The sequence below is a fragment of the Tubulanus polymorphus genome, chromosome 2 (genome assembly GCF_964204645.1).
Source record: "Tubulanus polymorphus chromosome 2, tnTubPoly1.2, whole genome shotgun sequence".
NCBI classification, from domain to species: domain Eukaryota; kingdom Metazoa; phylum Nemertea; class Palaeonemertea; order Tubulaniformes; family Tubulanidae; genus Tubulanus; species Tubulanus polymorphus.
Genome location: NC_134026.1, coordinates 7,210,302 through 7,229,684, shown reverse-complemented (window position 1 = coordinate 7,229,684; position 19,383 = coordinate 7,210,302). Strand labels below are relative to the sequence as shown.

The following is a 19,383-nucleotide window of genomic DNA, read 5'->3' as shown; positions in this document are numbered from 1 at the left end:
TTTTGGTGACCGTAGTTTCTCTTCTTACGGTGCAACCAGTTACTGGAACCAGTTACCATATCAGAAATCAGATTAGTTGATGACATCGTCTCCATCTAAAAGCTTAGTTAAAACATTGTTATTCCGTAGACGTTTGGAGAGACAGTGCAGTGAGCGAAGAATTGTTTTGGAATAACGCTATGTAAGAACGGATTATTATCATATTATTATTAATTGTCATTAGGGCAAGTAGGTTATCGGCATCAATCACTTGTCCGCCCGACTAGTGCTTTGTCTCAAATCCTTTTCCCCAATCGATAGAATAGATGATTGTGTCACCAGTCGGACTGCTTGGTGTAGGGCAAGTAGGTTATTGACGGGGCAAGTGAAATTACTACAGATATGCTTGCCCCACCGGGCAAGTGGCTTTCATTCCTTAGATCAGACCCGGCCTGGTGCAGAGATGAACCCGAAAGCCGACTTCCTATCACCGATTCAAGCCAGATGGCGCATCAAACACAAATATAACCTTGATATCACATGAACGAACATTATTGCTAGCAGTGCCAGAAATAATTCGAACTGTTTCATCCCCGGCCCGGAGCTCAGTCGCCGGGAGCCTGCAGTCGACTTGGCGGGAATACACTCCTACGCCGTCACCGCAGCGCTATCAGTCGCACAGGGACTTGTCACAATTCATGGTGATGGATTCACCATCAATTGTGACAAGTCCCTGTGATCTGTTGACAAGTCCCTGTGATCTGTTGAAGCCTTCAAAGCGAGGCTTCACTATAACTAGATAGCAGTTAGCCTTCTCTCGCCCATCGATCTCGTGCCAGGTCACAGTGGCCAGGTCGACGTACCACGTGCCGTGCGGCGTGGGCACCAGACTCCATGTGTCAATAAATATTTATTGAATTGAATTCGTGAATCCGTATTTTAGCTAAACCATATGTGGAGCATTTTATTTCCGGGTTCAGAAATCGCTTTTAAAACGAATATTTGTATGTTTTTCTGGGACATCTGTTACGTTTAATTATGGTTTGTATAGGTTTTTGTTGAGTATTTTTCCAGTGAATTGATAATATGTTAATGTGTGTTTTGTGGATGAGTGGAATCTGTACAGAAAATTACGATTAAGTCAATGTCCATTCCCATCCTCGCTTGCCAGTTCTTCGTGGAGGCTCACTTACCACAGCTGGATATCTGTATCGAAAAACTATTATTACTTAGTGACAGATTTTGAATGTCAATCAGTCAAATAGATTATGTTTAACATTTGATATTAATGTTATTCAATGCCATTGACGAATTTTTATGATTTTTTTCTGAATTTTTATTTTTAGGGTGAAAGGAAAGGAGTTAATAAGTATTATCCGCCGGATTTTGATCCGAAAAAGCATTACTCGCTCAACGGATACCATGGCACCCACGCGCTACGGGAAAGAGCTCGTAAAATTGATCAGGGCATCATTATCATCAGGTATGACATCTCTATATACCCAATGTGCTGTTGTAAGAAAAATCTGAAAATGGCAATTTTGGAAAGAAAGAAAATGGTTTATCCAAAGCAAATGCCGTAAATGTATTTCGTATAGGCCTATAGCATCTACAGTGCTCTTCTCTAATTAGGCCTAATTGGTCCTAACAAAATTTTGTCCTTGAATGATCAAAAACCTAATTGATATTTGGTTATCTAATTATATTGTAGATTTGAAATGCCGTATAATATCTGGTGCGAAGGATGTGGTATTCATATTGCGATGGGCGTCCGATATAACGCGGAGAAAACTAAAGCCGGCATGTACTATACGACCCCGATTTATAAATTCAATATGAAATGTCATTTTTGCGATACTCATTTCGAGATACAAACCGATCCACAGGTAAGTAGAATCAACAGTAATCCCTGCGAGATAATCCAGATAAGCTTAATCCGAATTTAGATCTAATTCGCATATTATTTTTGGTCTACCATATGCACAAAAATATGGACCTAGTTTCACAGTTGTTGGTTAATGTTTGACTCGATGAAGTTAAAATAGAGTTATAATCAGTTGCTTTCTAATCTTTTAAAAGCCATGAGTCCAATTACTGCAGATCTGGATCCTGGACTGTAGAACGGTGGAACTGAATCTAGGATCTTTCTCATGGTTGACAATCCAGTTCCACAGTTCACAGTTAATATTCACTACAGTTAAAACATCGAAAATCAACTGATTTTATATGCAGATTCAACTTCTCATGATGTTTAAATAATTTGGATGAATTTCATTGGTCCAAATGAATTGGATTAAAGCAGAGTCTACACAGTATCGATAACTTTGAGATGGTATGTTAGACATCCCACAATAATTTCAGCAAAAGGAGATGGAAAGTTCTTGAATGAATTAGTATATAATGATCATATATTTTGTTTTAGCCATCATCAGGCAGTTCAGGTTTACAGCCAAAACGTTGCCTCAAATATACTCTTTTATTCAATGATTTTCCGTCTTTTGTTAATTGTGGAATTATCGTGGTATTTCTAATGTATTCATCTACACGGATATTGTGGATTTTCTCAACCTATGTGCGGTGAATATCGTGTAACAGTCGTAGTCAGTCGAATGTAAGTGTATTTATCTGTTTTATAGAATAGTGATTATGTGATATTATCGGGAGCTCGACGGAAGGAACAGCGCTGGGATCCGGCTGAAAATGAACAGATCGTTACCGATGGTAAATAACGAGACAGTTATTGAAAGAAGAAACAGATTTCACAATCGTCCATAATTTGAGAAAAAGAAAATTCAGTTCATTGATATAACGAACACGATTGGACCAATTGCAAGCACTTACTCGTACTAACTAGGACCGGCAAAATGAGTCCCAGTTGATAGAAATATACTAAGTTAAAGATTGGAAATATGAAAATTAGAATATTTATTCGTTTTGGCTATGTCTGAGTGAGGCAAGGTTAACTGTATTAGTTACTTTGGTTCTTCGTGAACAGGGTCCAGTTTCGATGAACAAGTTAAAACTTAAAACTGTTAAGTTTGAATTGTCGTCTTCATCAAAAAAATGAATTCACCTAAATCAAAAATTTGAGTTTAAAGTTTTCGTGAAACTGGGGCCTAGTTCTGAATTCATTTGAAAACAAGATTTAATTTTCTGTGTCTGTTTTCAGATCGAAGTAAAATCAAGAAGTTGGCGACGGATCCGATGTATAAACTAGAACACGGTTCAGAGGATAAAACGAAAATCAAGAATGCCGTCCCGGCTTTAGCACAAATATCAGACATCAAATCAGTTTATAAAGATGATTACATGTTGAATAAGTTAGCCAGGCAGAAGTTTAGGGTAAGGTTTTGTCGAGTGAGTCTTAAACTTTGAGGTTTTACGAAAATGCGCGATCGCGAAACTTCAGGACTGAGTTCATAGATGTGAAGGCAAAAAATCCTGATGAATATTTCAAAATTAATCAGTTATTTATACCATGGTTTCTCTAATTGTTACTATGTCATTTGTCACCCAGATTGAGGATTTACCCCTAGGGGTAAGTGTATGAAAAAGTCTATGAAACTGAGCATAGGTTGAGAATTCATCTCTAGGGGTAACTTAGATACCAAGACTATGAAACTAGGCCCAGGCTGAGGATTTAACCCTAGGATTAACTTTGATACCCAGACTATGGAACCAGGCCCAGGCTGAGGATGAAACCCTAGGGCTTATTTTGTAACCCGGTCTATGAAGCCAGGCTCAGGTTGAGGATTTTCCCCTAGGGGTTCCAGTGTATGAAGCCTGGTCCAGGTTTAGTTTACTGAATCTATAATCAATGCAGTGCCGAGTCACAGTATTTAAAATTTGTTCTATATTGCAGGGTGAGAAGACCAGTATAAAGAACGCGCAAACCACTGATCAACTGTTATTAGATAAATCTAGTTTGAATATTAAACTAGTAAAAGAACACGAGGATGACAAGAAATTAGCTCATTTACTCACATATAAAACTGCTGAATGTAAGCTCATATTTTCAATCATATATTTCTGGGGCCAGTTGCTCAAAAGTTAGTATTAGTTAACCATCGGAGGCCAGTTCCTCAAAGGTTTGTTAAACAATGGATACCGGTAGTTGACTTAAAAACAATTCAAAGACTGGTTTTTACTTAAACCGGGGGGCTAACTCAATCGAATATAAATTGATTTAGCCTTCATTTAGCCCCCAGGTTAAAGTTAATGCTAGTCTATAAAGCCGGGCCCTGGATATTATCTTTAACCAATTTTTAAGAAACTGACCCTGAATTGATACAATGATAATGTAATTTTGATAGTCGCATGTCCGAGTTCCGCAAGTTAACTTTAACCAATATTTGAAACCAATACTGTCACGATCTGATGGTTTAGGATGAACCAACTTTTCAGCAAAGGACCATCGCTCGAAATCAAATAAGACTTGTCGCATGCTATGAAGTGCATAAAAAAGACCTGCAATATTGACGAATTTGATCTGTTACAGTGATGGTTTAGGGAGAATGCTTCAATCCTATCTTCATTTTTTGGAAATGGGTAGAAGCATTCTAACGGAAAGGTCAATCTAACCGATTTTCGTTGTTAAATCTTCAATATTGTGGATGTTATATATTGTTGAGCATCACTCTTGTATTGAAAGAGATTTTTCTATTTTCAGCCTACGACCAGAAAGAGAAGAGAAAACGTGCAGTCATCACAAATTCTTCGATCTTCTCAAAACCGAACACAAAAATCAGCAACGTTTCTCAAGTGTGGAATCCAACTCCAACAAAACATAAAACTACTGATGACCTCGATTCGGATGTAGTGACTAAGAAACTAAAATACGGAATCGTTAAAAAGTGTTCATCTGTGATTAAAAACACTGAGGAAATCAGTGAGAACAATAGTACAGTTGTCTCATTAGCTCCTCCAGTTCAAACTATAGTCTCATCAGCTGCTCCTGCTCAATTAGCAGGTACTTCAGCTCCTCCTGCTCAATCAACAGGTACATCACCTCCCCCAATTCAATCAGCTCCTGCTCAGTCTACTGGTGGACTGGTTAGTTTGATATCATATGAATCATCTTCTGATACAGACTCTTCTACATAGTTACTGTCTATTCTCTGTACGTATTACCGGTAAATTATTGTTTTAAAAAAGTAAATAAAACAAAATTGTTATTTGATTAAGAATTTCTTGTTGGTACGTTTTAGATATTAGTTAGTAGCTACGGTTCGGACATCAGTGAGGATTTCTACTTCTATGTCGATAGCCAGGAAATTTTTTTCATGGATGGTAGTTCGAAATATTATCTAAAAAAGCTTCATCGAGGCAAATCCAAGCTCGACCCCAAACCCTAGCAGGACCTCCAAGCCTTGTGCGCTGAACACTGGACCACTCACGTAGAGATAGACGGAGCTTGGTCAGTATCAGTAACCAGCCAGATGTGACGACATGTATACCCTATCGTTCCCTGATTTAGAAGAGTTCTGATCTGGACCCGGCGTTAGGAGTCTATCAGGAAAAGTGGTTTTTCATCAAAAAGGCATCTTTTTAGAGAAAACGGGAATTATTCGAAATACGTGTAGTTGATAAACTCGGACTGATATAGCTTCGGCTGATATTTCACCAAAACAACGATATCTCAACCGTGGAATCTGAACGTACACAAATATATGTACCTACTGTTAAAATATATACAAACTCATTGGGATCATTTGGTGTAGCTGATTTTCATACGGCTTTATCGATTCAGACAGATCAATGAGGAATAAAACATTTTTATAGTCTCCACAGCCTTTGCATTATTTCGATATTTGATATGATGTCGATGTAAGTCTATCCGCATTGTCGATCGTCTGTCATTGAATAATAAACTGTAATTCAAATCTAGGCGTGTTTAATTGCCATGTGTGATGATCAATATGAAACTATTCTCTAGCGAGGCGCACAGATTGCTGCACCTCTAAATTCTCTCTCTCTCTCTCGATCGCGACCATCAACGAGACTAAAATGACGAATCTTCGAAAACAGGTAAGAAATAAAGATCTAACCGTTTTTAGCGACGGGAGTTGCTTTTTGCTGAGTTCCATTTGGGAACTTTTTTCTTTAAAACAACATTTAAACGAAATTAATAGCGATGATTAAGTCTTCTGCTGCCCTACTGGACTTTCTTTCTTTCATTTTCTGATAAACACTTTATTACATTCTAATAATACGAAATCCCACATCTCATATAGTACCCAAATCTTGAAAAAGAGTTTAAAAACCAAAAACATCACACGAATGAGTCACTCATGAAAATGGATATTCTTGATCACATTCTCTGGAATTTTATTACAGACAACAATTGACCGAACTTATATTCTACAAATAATACATCTATGTAAAAACATTGCATTTCCCATTGTGTCTTTTTACGAAATGTAATGGTTCAAAAACAATTTTTCAACTTTAGGCGTTGCTGGTGATGTTGTTGTTGGCGGTTGCCACGCGGTTAACGGTTGGCGTGTTGATAAACGGCAAACTGGTCGAAACCAATTCCGAAGATTACGGAACCAATATCGGAACTTGCGAAATTCATTGCTACGACGACGATTTAGATTGCTACGGGAAGGAAGAATTTAGCGAAGAGAGAGACGATTGCAATGAGAAATGTCTGGAATTATGCATTGATTTGATGATTGAAAAGGGTATCGACATCACGACACCGGCCAAACGAGCCCCTTTTACCTAGTTACCGTCAAGGCTGACATGTAAAAATAAACTCTTTAGATTTATTTCGGTGACTATGATACTCAAGTGAGTAAAACTGTACACAGCTTTAAAGTAACGGTAGTTAACGGTATATAACATTCTGTCAATTGGAGAATCCTTCTTGCCAATTTGAACTGGTATATAATTTTTGAGAGAATATAGCAGAAAAGATCTATTCAAACATCATTTTATTTTTATGTTCAATATATATTTCCATAAGTACGCCGAGCCGAGAGGTCCAGGCGTTGGACCAGGTTTTGGCCCAGTGCGTGGTCCATCGAATTGAAGTTGATTTTGTGGGAATATCCTCTCGAGGAATCGCCACGGTAAATACATTTTAAAACGGTTTTTGGGACTACTGATATTCGAGTCCCGGCGAGGGACAGGCAGTCGGGTCCATCAAGCAAGTCAGTCGCGGTGTGCATAACGTTTTTTGTGTTCCGATCCGGTTTCATTGTTAGATGAATCTGTCTAGTTCGAAAGGTTTGTTTTTCTGCATCCGATAACGATTGCTAGTGTTTTTATGTGGTACCAACGTGGGATTCGAACACATGCATGAATATATTCTTCCTATGGCATGTGAGCTATCACTACGCTGCCGCTTTACTAATGCTAAATACAAGAACGCAATATAAGATAATTTACTAAAAGAAGCTCTAAAAACTCTTCCAGTAAAGTGTTAGTAGGTTTGAACAATATGTTTGAAGCAGTTGATTGCTGATTTATCTATGGAATTTGACTTATCCTAGTGTAAAATATCTTTATTACTCGCTTGCCACGTAGGAATATCGATCCTTGTTAGATTGTAATCGTCAAGTGCAGCTATATTCATCATTGGCGATGAATGTGCGAACTTACATTTGCCGGGGTGGTTCGGGTATTTTAATATCCGAGAAAAGTATTGCCGGTTTACCAGTAAGTTCGCTTGTGTTGAGTTTAGCTAAAACCCAGCAATAATAGCCCAGCGCGAGAATGGTTAGTTCACATATTCACCGCCAATTATATACATAGGGGCAGCACTTGACAGTATGAATCGGTCGATTCCGCATAACTCTTGACGTCATTAACGTTCATCCTTCTGAAATTGTCACCTTGAAACTTAACCTATGAAAACTAACAGCCTAGCCGATCAAGACCTTGAAATAGTTTTCACATTTTAAGTTAGGGGGTCAACCTATGGTCAAGCACAAAGGTTCAAGTTTTCCAGACAATTCTCTGCGGTCACCTGTGTCCAGTCATGTTCTAACAGATCCTCTGGTTACCAAGCACACAGTCATAACAAACAATTCAGCGACTTAGTAAATTATTATATACAAGTTTTATTACAATTCCAGTCTAGATATCGTTATCACACATTCAGTTGTTACACGTCAGAGAATTGTTCCAAATCTACGTCTCAGAAAAATACGCACACAAATAACAAACTAGTTTAGTTCTTGAAAAAAGCCCAGGAAAAACTACATAAGTGGTCACTAAATAATAAATTTAGCATGATTGCAGCGACATTGGTCTATTCAAATCTGAAAGCAGGCAACATCAGAATGCCAGCATCCTTTCTAAAAATGACTCATATTATTGTTCAACTGTTTTTTTTACATTTGATTTTTACTTGAATTCAATAAATAAAGTGGTTAAGAACAGAGTGTATTTAATTGATTACTTTTTTTTTACTAATATTCGTCTAATTTAAGCTAACTATTAGTTCTTTATGTACTTCTGAATTTCGTCGTAAAGCGCTAATACGAGGGCGCCGCCTGTGCCCCTGAGTACGTTCGAGAACGCTCCCTTGAAGAACGCGGAGCCTCCCTCCTGCTGCGCGATCTTCTTCCAACAATCGATGGTGTTCTTGTAGAGGACGTCAGATCGACCGCTCTGCATCATCATTCTCCTCCTCACCGTGTCGAACGGATACGACAGGATACCGGCGCCGGTGGTCACGACCTGAGCGATCATCCACGCGACGAAGAAGTTGGCGTTCTTCGGATCCTTGATCAACATACTCTTGGCAGTGTCGAAACAGCCAAAGTACGCCGCACGGTAGATAATGATACCTTGCACGGAAACAGCGAAGCCTCGGTACAAACCGCGCAGACCGTCGCTCTTGAAGATCTTAGCCAAACAATGACCTAGACCTTTGAATTCTCGTTGTTGATCCGATTTGCCGATATCAGCCGCCAACCGGGTTCGGGCGAAGTCCAACGGGTACACGAAACAAAGCGACGTGGCACCGGCGGCGCCACCGGACGCCAGGTTACCGGCGAAGTATCGCACGAACTGCTTATTCTTGTCGACTCCGCCCAAGAATATTTGCTTGTATTGATCTTTGAAGGCGAAGTTCAAAGCTTGCGTCGGGAAATATCGGATGACGTTGGCCAAGTTACCTCTCCACAGGGAGAGGAAACCCTGTTCACGGGGAACACGTACGAAACAATCGATGATACCCTTGTAGTGCTTATCGGGGGAGATCTGCTTGGAAGCATGTTGGACCTGAAATTACAACACATTAAACACATTAGTCCAGCGCTGATTTCAGATCAAATTTACCACAATAATGTAGTATAGAGTTACTGAAGATCAGGGTTAATGGTAAGGTTAGGGTGGTCCTTTCAACTACAATAAGTCAGATTGAACTAATGAATACAATTGATGGAATAGGACTTTAATAGAGGTCTAATGTCTATTTATTAATTGATGAGACCTGTTTTTCTTGGATATTTTGCTTACTTTTTGGGGTACATACCTCATTTATGTCTTAACAGAATGCCAAAAGTCGCGGACAACAACTGAATATCCGATATATTTCCAGTTCTGTACCAATTAGATGGATTGGCAAAAAGACTCCTTAAGTCCAATTGAATGAGAGAAAATCCTCCATTTTGTGAAATTTCTTGAATTTTTACATTGTCACCATGCCTACGAAATGAAGTTATTTTTCTTGTGGGGTCTCAACTAAATCAGGGTGGCGTAGGCATGGTAACAATGTTCAAATCCAAGAAATTTGACAAAATGGAGGATTTTCTCTCTCATTAAACTGGACTTAAGGAGTCTTTTTGCCAATCCATCTAATTGGTACAGAACTGGAAATATATCAGATATTCAGTTGTTGTCCGCGATTTTTGGCATTCTGTTAAGACATAAATGAGGTATGTACCCCAAAAAGTAAGCAAAATATCCGAGAAAAACAGGTCTCATCAATTAATAAATAGACATTAGATACCAGAGCTGTGGTAAATTAGTGGGAATTAACAATGAAAGAGAGATGGGATCATTCAACCTTTTGTGGCTATTATGCACTCATTTTCTCAGCAAAATAGGCCTATTAGTATTAGCTGATTAGAACTCAAGGCAGATTAATCAATTGGTTAGCCAAATTGTAGAATTCATCCCAATTTATGAAGAAATCCCTGCTATTCTCCAATAATGCATTATCATTTGGAAGATTATTATCATCAGGTTTCTCGAAATCCGCACTCATTTTATTGATTTAAGTTTGAAGAAGCAAGAGACCACGGACCAAAGGCAAAGGCCACACAGCAGAGGCAGCGCTATCATTCCATGTTTTTTATGACAGATCGGTTGTCAATTGGTAACCACTGAACTTCAGATTTTACACAAATCTCGAACTCGACAGAATGAAAACAGCGAATACATGAACTACGCGTTCAGCTCAAGGATACGCCCAATTTTTGCCGGTATGACCTTCACGCGCTACATGGGAGCGGCCATCTTTGATTTTACTACAGAAATTCACACACGATGGAAAATCCGAAAAACTTTAAATCTGGAAAAAAGTTTGCTATCGGAAAAATCGAGGTTCATCTTACCTGTAAAAGTAACTTGACTCGTTCGATCGGAGCTACACAGGTCTTCGAAATACCAGCGGCAACGCCACCAGCCAGTAAATCTTTAGCGAAATGTACCGGATCGAAAGGTTTCGACATGTTTCTAGTTTGAGTCGTGAAACGAAGTGATCGAGTTCACCTGTGACGTCACTAGCGACCGTTATTTTCAATTGGCCGTCGCTAGTCACGTGACCGGCTTTTCGGCTTCGCGGAGCTGAAAAATCGATACGGAACTGTGGATATCCGACCGGGTTCGAATCCCGATTAACTGTAATAATTGCGCGGGGCCCAGTTCACGGCGTGTGTAATTATCTCCACTGAATCGATTGAATCACAATACCGACAAGAGTGATCCATTGATCCAATAATCTATACAAGATACGAATATGTATGTGGGGTCCAGATAACCTGGTTCGTCGCCAGAAAATACCCCGCTTCACGTGAAAATCACATTGCCTGTGGCCGCGATTGGGAAAATATATTTTGAGAAAGACTTTGGCCGAAATTATATGCGATACAATTGAAAATGAGTATACCTGATAATTATCTAGTACTTTACGGGACTAATACTGCCGAAATTCGGGTCAAAGTGCGGTTGGATTGAGTCCAAGTGCGTTATTGGCGTAAGACCTAATTTAAAATTGAAACTAATTCAAATGACTACTTTTAAAAACAAATTTAATCTAAGAACTTTATAAAGTTGAAGAAATGCTTTATTTACCGTTATATACAATAAGCTGTTACAATGATGAAAAATAAATTAACTATGATATAAGACTTTTTCTTTCTTTGAAAAATTGTCCATTAAAATTATAAATACAACTGTAACAGTTTTGTAAATGAGAAATTCAACAGGACAAGTATTATCAAAACTCAATCTGCATACCTGAACCGAGCTAACCTTCCTAGACATTCACCAGTGAAGTGTGAAGTCTTGATGAACAATCTTTGAAAATATCATTTAATGTCTAATGTTCTAATGTTTGTATCCAATTGCACCAGGAACTTGTTTGTGGAGGTTCATTTCAAATCATCAAAAAAAAAAGAAATGTCCGAGATTAAGTGCTGAATGTATGAAGGAGGGCTGCAGGGTACACGCAACAGATTTGCCATATAATGTTTAAGATTCTATAAAAACATATATTGTATAATGATACGTACATAGATATGACGAATACCATAACCTTATTAAATATCTATACAATAAAATATTCCTATATAATTTCAAACCGTTGTAAAATTGTGACTGCAATAAATTAAACACACGAGTTCCGAGGGTCGATATAAACATGACATTTATACGAAAATTTAAATCTCTATTGTAAAACTACAACCATTACTAGACAAAATATATTATGGAAACACATCAGCAGTAGTAATACATATACCAGTAAATATGAATTAAAGAGATAGAGCGATATGGTTTCCATAAAGACAAGCGACTGTCTGTTATTCAATTGAAGAAAAACCAACAATTATGAACAAGAATGAAGGGACTAGTGAAATGGTCTACAGAACTGAGTCATCACTACTCTCTTTAGATTTACTTAATAATTTACAGTAGACTCAATCCCATGAATCGTTTTCAAAACTGTTTGGAAAATGGCTCATAAAACTGAGTGGACAATTCACTTCTCTCTTAGTGTCGCGTAATTCTCCAAAACTTAATGTTTTTGTTCATAATTGTGCGCATTATCTTCAAGAGAGTGGGAGAGATGGTTCGAGACAAAAATAGCTGTACAGATCTTCATACCGAATGAACACAATTTGTCCATGGCGATGGGTGTAGTATTTAAGTGACCAGAGAAAGCCCACAATCAAAATTTGCATCATATTTTTGCAGTATTTATTCTTACTGTGTTGAAACCAAGATTTAAGTACTAGAAATGCCAAAGACCATTTAAGGATCCATAACCGAAACAAGTTAATGACTTTTTTTCTCACTGATTTTGTTCATCAGCTCAATACAATTTGATAAATGTTATCATGTATTTTTCACCTGCTACCTGAGCTGTTAGAGATATAGTTCTTTAGCTCCTGCTGTTAGAGATATAGTTCTTTAGCTCCTGCTGTTAGAGATATAGTTCTTTAGCTCCTGCTGTTAGAGATATAGTTCTTTAGCTCCTGCAGTTAGAGATATAGTTCTTTAGCTCCTGAGCTGTTTCAGATATAGCTCTATAGACCTACCTCCCGATCCATTAGAGGTATAGCCCTTTTCCTCATGAGCTGTTACAGATATAACTCTTTGACACCTGAGCTGTTAGAGGTAGAGCTCTTTACCTCCTGGGCCGTTAGAGGTATAGTTCTTTAGCTCCTGAGCTGTTTCAGATATAGCTCTATAGACCTACCTCCCGATCCATTAGAGGTATAGCCCTTTTCCTCATGAGCTGTTACAGATATAACTCTTTGACACCTGAGCTGTTAGAGGTAGAGCTCTTTACCTCCTGGGCCGTTAGAGGTATAGTTCTTTAGCTCCTGAGCTGTTTCAGATATAGCTCTATAGACCTACCTCCCGATCCATTAGAGGTATAGCCCTTTTCCTCATGAGCTGTTACAGATATAACTCTTTGACACCTGAGCTGTTAGAGGTAGAGCTCTTTACCTCCTGGGCCGTTAGAGGTATAGTTCTTTACCTCCTGAGCTGTTTCAGATATAGCTCTATAGACCTACCTCCCGATCCATTAGAGGTATAGCCCTTTTCCTCATGAGCTGTTACAGATATAACTCTTTGACACCTGAGCTGTTAGAGGTAGAGCTCTTCACCTCCTGGGCCGTTAGAGGTATAGTTCTTTACCTCCTGAGCTGTTTCAGATATAGCTCTATAGACCTACCTCCCGATCCATTAGAGGTATAGCCCTTTTCCTCATGAGCTGTTACAGATATAACTCTTTGACACCTGAGCTGTTAGAGGTAGAGCTCTTTACCTCCTGGGCCGTTAGAGGTAGAGTTCTTTGCCTCCTGAGCTATTATAAAGAACACTTTCATCCGCCACTTTCCCCTCTTCCTCGTCTGATAAAGCATAACTCGTATTCAATAAGAGATTCTTCGCGAGGTTCTGTTTTAATTGTTTCACCGGTTTCGAATGTTTTACGTGTTGAATCGGCACGTTCTTCGGACTCGTATTATTCACCGTTGGCATGGCAACATTGTTCGCTGCAGCATTGTTGTCGTCATCGCCGTTAATTTCGAGGAATTCGGTCAGATTAATCGGGGAATGTTTCACGTTCGGGTCGTCGACGTTTTCCGCTTGTCCCAAATGAAACGACAGTTTGTCGAGAATCGGCTTAAATTTTACGATATCGTTCAATACGACGTAACTTTTATGTAATTTCGTAATTTGGAGATCTTTTTCGCAGCACATATCTTTCAGTTTCGAGTTTTCACTTTCTACGTGTCTCAACTCGTTGCGCAAACGCAAGATGTCTTTGTTTTTTTCTTCCTCTAATGAAAGAAGTTGCATCCGAGTTTCCTCATCTTTCCGATATAAAGCGCTCGTTTGTTCTTTGTTCGTTTTTTCTAACTCGTTTATGCGACTCATTAACGCCTGTAAGTGTTTATTTGCCTCTTCGATATTCGTCTTATTCGAATCCCAATAACCAGAAAACATTTTTTCAACGAAATATTTTCACTCGTCATTCATCTGAAATAATTAATGATTAAACAAATATTTTATCAATTAATAAAATATTTTAAATATTTTTTACTTAATTCGTTATAATGAATTAAGTACTGGACAATAATGAATTAAGCGGGAGCATGAGCAAATAAGACATCAATGGACCACACCACAGGGACTTGACACAAACAGATTTTGACCCCAGTATCCCAGGTACTATATATAAAAAGTCTTTTTATAGTACCTAGTCCTAGGATACTGGGGTCAAAATCCTTTTGTGTCAAGTCCCTGTGGTGGACCACATTGGTTGGTGAAGTAAATACCTGATAAAAAACAGCCCAGGTTGCCCACATGACTGACACCTGAATTGGTCTTTTTGATCACATATCAACCACCTAGTTAGTTTAGCGGATGGGAATGACATTTTATAGATGAAGCGGATCAATAAATTTCATTTGTATTTGCGTTTGTGAAGGATTTTAGACCGTTTTTTGCTTTTTCGCATTCAATAACAGCAAGACTTAAAGCACTTAATCGATTCAGGTGATATAATCTATTTAATTCTGGATAATTTTTCGCTTTTATACTCACAAATAACAGTAGAAAAGTTGAATTTGTAAGATATTTTATCTTTTTGACGTCAACCCGGAAGTATGTGGAGAAAGACGGAGCCATTTCTTTCTATTAGCCGAAAGGACGGAGCCACCCGCAGAACAATACAATTATCAAAACGGTCAGATCGACACCCCTCGGACATCATTATTATTCAAAATTATATATTTAGGCCCCAGTAGATAGTTCGAAATAGTAACGTTGTATTCAACACAGGGATCTTGACAAATCGACATCATAATTGCTCGCAGAATCAGAATGTTTAGGGAAGCGAGTAAAATAAGTTGACCAATCACAAACGAGCTGAACACCACCACTGGGATGCGAGGATGAGAAACTGACCAATGGGAATGAAAGAATACTTCTATTATACTTCGCGCCATTACGCGAAGTGACAGGGCTGGTGAATGGAGGATGGCCAAAGTTAACATCACTAATGTTGTCGTACTCGATAATCCATCGCCGTTCAAAAATCCGTTTCAGTTCGAAATTACATTCGAATGTTTAGAAGATTTACCGGAGGGTTCGTCGGCATTTTATCTCAATGAATCTCACTATAAATAGACGTGATCTGTAAATAGAAGTTCAATTCAATTTTTTTTATTGATTCAGTTACCTACTAATCGTCATTGGTGATAATTGGATGATCTTTTCACTAAAGTATTGGTAAAAACAGTGGCGTTGGAGGGAAGTGCTGCGGCAAAAGCCGCGGTAATGATTTACTGAATGACATTTTTTTTTCTTTGAATACCACGGTTTTGAAGAAACTAAGTAAATTCGCTGCGGCAATATTCAGCAGAACAGAACTGATATAATTTAGAACCTGTCCAAAATCAGTATTTGGCCGTAGCAATCAAAAATTGCTTCCAATGCGCCTGAAAAATATCCGATCTTGAAGCTAAACCACAGACAGTTTGCCAATTTTAATTTTGATTGTCAATCAGCGACTGAACATATTCAGATGATAATGGAATGGATTTACAGATTATATTATATATTTTTAATTGAACTAATTAAGATTATTCCTTATGTCTTCCAAAAATAAACTAATTACGGCCACTAATTAAAATCACAACTAATTAATTTCATTCTGTGGTTGGTTTCTTTAGGGTTTTCACTCCATGAATTAATCATTTTTGTGTATTGCAGATTTGGAATGGAAGATCATTTATGTCGGCAGTGCTGAAAGTGAGGATTTTGATCAAGTTTTAGATTCAGTTTTAGTTGGTCCGGTGCCAGGTGGAAAGCACATGTTTGTATTTCAGGTGCGTTCGATTAATTAGGAAGTAATTCTGGTGTCAGTTGTCTGAATGTAGTATCTAGAAATTGAATTGTATCATAATGTTGTATATTTCAGGCTCAGCCTCCTGACAGTAGTAAAATACCGCTAGCTGATGCTATAGGTGTCACTGTAATTCTACTGACGTGTTCGTTCAGGGGTAAAGAGTTTATCAGAGTCGGTTATTACGTCAATAACGAATACGCTGATCCCGAAATGAAAGAGAATCCTCCCGATAAACCAGACTTTCAAAAGGTTTGTTATAAAAATCATCTTCATCTTTTTGTTGAAAAATTCTGGCCCCAGTTGCATGGAGGAATCTTAAGCCCAAAAATGAAGTGATCTAGAATTTAAAGACTGGTCTTAAGTATTTGCATTGGAAAGAACCGATATATGGTCTTGAGACTGGTCTTAAATTTAAGCCTTGACTGCAACTGACCCCTGTTCCATAGATCAGATTTAAAATCAGACTTTTTAACCCAGTAACTGCTGTCTATGTGCAAGTTATATTGTAGCCATGATTCTTCCTATTTTACCGTTATTTTCACTGATATTTGCACTCTGCATTCAGGAATGACTCGGTTCTTGATTAGCTGCAGGCAATGTGGTTCAAAAGGCTGGCTTATGTCGACTGCAGCCCAGCTTATGTCGACTGGGCTCCGATTCGCAGCAACTGAGGCCGACTAGCGGTATATGAGATCCTCCCAGTTGCTTCCCTGCTTATGTCGGTTGCGATTACTAGCAACTGCCACAGCTCAAATGGTCACGTGATAAGCACTTTGAGAATAAATTTGAATTATTTGGAAATATATTTCTATTAGAAAAGCTATTTCTTTAAGACTTTGATCTTTCTGATTCTGTTTTGAATACAACGTGCTAGCGACATCTATAAAGATGGTCGCTCACACCATAAATCTACCAATTTCGTTTCTAGATCTTCGGTCCAGTCCTCTGCCGTGCTGAAGGTTTGATTTACGTTTTGAACTACTTGAATTTGAAAGTTTATGACTAATTACGAATGACGCTAACTAGCGGTGATAATTTGTACTATGTATATGTGGTCTCTCATTGGCTGGAACCCCTGCGCTCAGTTCCGTCGCGTCGCAGATGAGCTTATGTCGGCTGCGATCGAAAGCAACTGCCCACCTACCGTAGGCCGGAGTAGGACATGGGCAACCAGCCGGATACGGCTTGCGACGAGTCGGTAGGCGTCGCGTTGCCGTCGCAAGCCGGCTTATGTCGAACCGATGCTAGTTGCCGCTAATGGGGGATAAACCCAGTTGCGTCGGTAGGCGTCGCGTTGCTTGTCGACATAAGCCAGCCTAAACTCGGCTTCATTCTCAATGCCCTTTGGCCATTAAAGGCTGACTGACTGATAGCTCCAGTGCTACATGATAAAGTAGCAACACTGGATGATTTAAGGGCAACTGTGACTGTTTACACTTAATAAATTAAATTGGAAATACGAATTGAGACTAAAAAATTGAGACAACTTCATTAATGTGACGACTTATCCAAAAGATGACTTAACTGTCTACGACATACATTAAGACAATCATTTTGCTTGTATGAAAAGGGATCAATGGTTTATTGATAGTTTTTTACAATTTCATTCGGAAAAATTCGAATAATATGTAATAGATATACCCTGTCCCTTGAAACATGAGCATAGAAAACAACAACGTTAACCCGTACCTTATTCTCCATTGTATCATATCATTTTATTTCATGGATAATTTACATCAATATATAATGAAAAACAATTATCTATAATAATATTGACATTATGATCTTGTTTTTGTATTTTTATATTTCAAAATATAATGTCGAACTATTTATATGCAACACAGCATGAAATGTCATGTGATTGATGCTTTGCTAGTGTATTATTGTTGCGTTGCTACATTTGAAAATAAAAAGGCCGAACTAGTTTTATTGATGCATTTGTTGATATTTTCAGCTGCAACGCAATATTTTAGCGACCTGTCCGCGAGTTACGAGATTTAAAATCGATTGGGACGACAGCGTACAAACGGAAAACATACCACCGGCGACATCTACAGCCTCCGATTCAAATCAAATGTGTTCAGATCAACAGCAACGTACAATGCCTCCTCCGCCTGTCGGTAAAACTGAGTTAGGTTTCTCGAAACCGCATCAAGAGGACAGTAATATGATGATGGAATGTTCATGATCTATTCGTAAAAACACTTTACTTTTTTCCCTCTCTCTCTCTCATTCTGATGTCTCGGTAATACATGCTTTTGTCCATCCCCCTTCTCCGGCAAGGATTCGAACCTGATGGCATCGCTAGACTTAATCAGTAAGCTGTCTGTGGTTTAGCTTCACAATTGGATATTTTCATACTCGTCAGATTATAAAAGCTTACCACCAACGATTAGGTAATTAACTACGCTAGGCTCGGCCACGGCATGAACCCCTGCCACACTAGACCGGGTGCGCATAGGTTTGCTGCAGAAGAAAAATCAGATTGCTCGCAAGTCTCTGTAATTCATAGATAAACTAGATATGAAGAAATGAAGAAAAAAAAATGGCCTATAACAAAACAGGATTTCTGATTGGATAATAATGACATCACCCAAGCTGTGCACCCTGTGTAGTGTGGTAGGGTTTTGTACTATGGTGAGTCTCGGTGCCCTGAGGCTCATATCCCTGCCGGGGGTGGGGTTGGATGGATCTTCAATAACTCAATTAATTTTCCCAAATTCAATTGTAAATTAATGCATACATTTTCTTCTGTACTTTCGTGAAGATTTTGTACACAAATAATCATTCGTTTATTTAAGAGTGTCATTTGTAAATAAATATTTTTGTATATCGATTTATCTGCTTTATTTATTCATGAGGAATTTTCCTTCGGACTCGAACCTGATCGTTGGCAATGATTATGCATGTATACCGTGACGCCGGTTTCATCAGAAGTAGCACATGTATCTTGTCCGGAGAGAAGTAGTGCGTACCGTAATCAATTCCAATTTTAAGTACACTCGTCCAACCATTTCCATGGCATATGGAGGAAAACTATTACACATGTATATACAAATATTTACAAAACAGCACTGAAATGAAAAAATTTAGAGAATGAAAACGTAACAAAATATATACATTAACTATTTACGATACATATATATATATATATATACTATTGGAGGGATAAACACATTGGCTGTCAATGCGCCATCTTACGGACAGTCGTTCATTTACAACACGACCGCGCACATTCTGACATCACTTGCCGCAGCTTCCTTTGGCAGAAGACGTGATGACAAAAAATAATCCGGAAG

General features: G+C 38.5%; 4 protein-coding genes across 5 annotated transcripts; 2 read left to right on the top strand and 2 right to left on the bottom strand.

The window, feature by feature from the left end:
- Positions 1–939: 939 nt before the first annotated feature.
- Positions 940–5,124, top strand: LOC141899942 (coiled-coil domain-containing protein 130 homolog). Its single transcript, XM_074786582.1, has 7 exons — positions 940–1,020; positions 1,326–1,462; positions 1,691–1,865; positions 2,616–2,700; positions 3,149–3,321; positions 3,842–3,980; positions 4,649–5,124. The coding sequence occupies exons 1-7, from the start codon at positions 1,018–1,020 to the stop codon at positions 5,080–5,082; spliced, it is 1,146 nt and encodes a 381-aa protein (XP_074642683.1). The 5' UTR covers positions 940–1,017; the 3' UTR covers positions 5,083–5,124.
- A 2,904-nt stretch (positions 5,125–8,028) lies between these two features.
- LOC141899342 (ADP/ATP translocase 1-like) lies at positions 8,029–10,715 on the bottom strand. Its single transcript, XM_074785591.1, has 2 exons — positions 10,554–10,715; positions 8,029–9,216 (listed from the first exon to the last, which is right to left on the bottom strand). Exons 1-2 carry the CDS (start codon positions 10,668–10,670, stop codon positions 8,428–8,430), a joined length of 906 nt encoding a protein of 301 aa, XP_074641692.1. The 5' UTR covers positions 10,671–10,715; the 3' UTR covers positions 8,029–8,427.
- A 583-nt stretch (positions 10,716–11,298) lies between these two features.
- LOC141899535 (uncharacterized) lies at positions 11,299–14,844 on the bottom strand. 2 transcript variants are annotated; one of them, XM_074785902.1, is made up of 2 exons: positions 14,779–14,844; positions 11,299–14,211 (listed from the first exon to the last, which is right to left on the bottom strand). In XM_074785902.1, the coding sequence occupies exon 2, from the start codon at positions 14,176–14,178 to the stop codon at positions 13,507–13,509; it is 672 nt and encodes a 223-aa protein (XP_074642003.1). In that variant the 5' UTR covers positions 14,179–14,211; positions 14,779–14,844; the 3' UTR covers positions 11,299–13,506. The 2 variants fall into 2 exon arrangements, with proteins under 2 accessions (XP_074642003.1, XP_074642004.1); XM_074785903.1 differs by lacking the exon at positions 14,779–14,844 and adding an exon at positions 14,511–14,569.
- Positions 14,845–14,927: 83 nt separating this feature from the next.
- On the top strand, positions 14,928–18,885 carry LOC141899429 (histone chaperone asf1b-B-like). The gene is made up of 4 exons (XM_074785725.1): positions 14,928–15,322; positions 15,949–16,064; positions 16,157–16,333; positions 18,039–18,885. The coding sequence occupies exons 1-4, from the start codon at positions 15,214–15,216 to the stop codon at positions 18,270–18,272; spliced, it is 636 nt and encodes a 211-aa protein (XP_074641826.1). The 5' UTR covers positions 14,928–15,213; the 3' UTR covers positions 18,273–18,885.
- Positions 18,886–19,383: the final 498 nt, after the last annotated feature.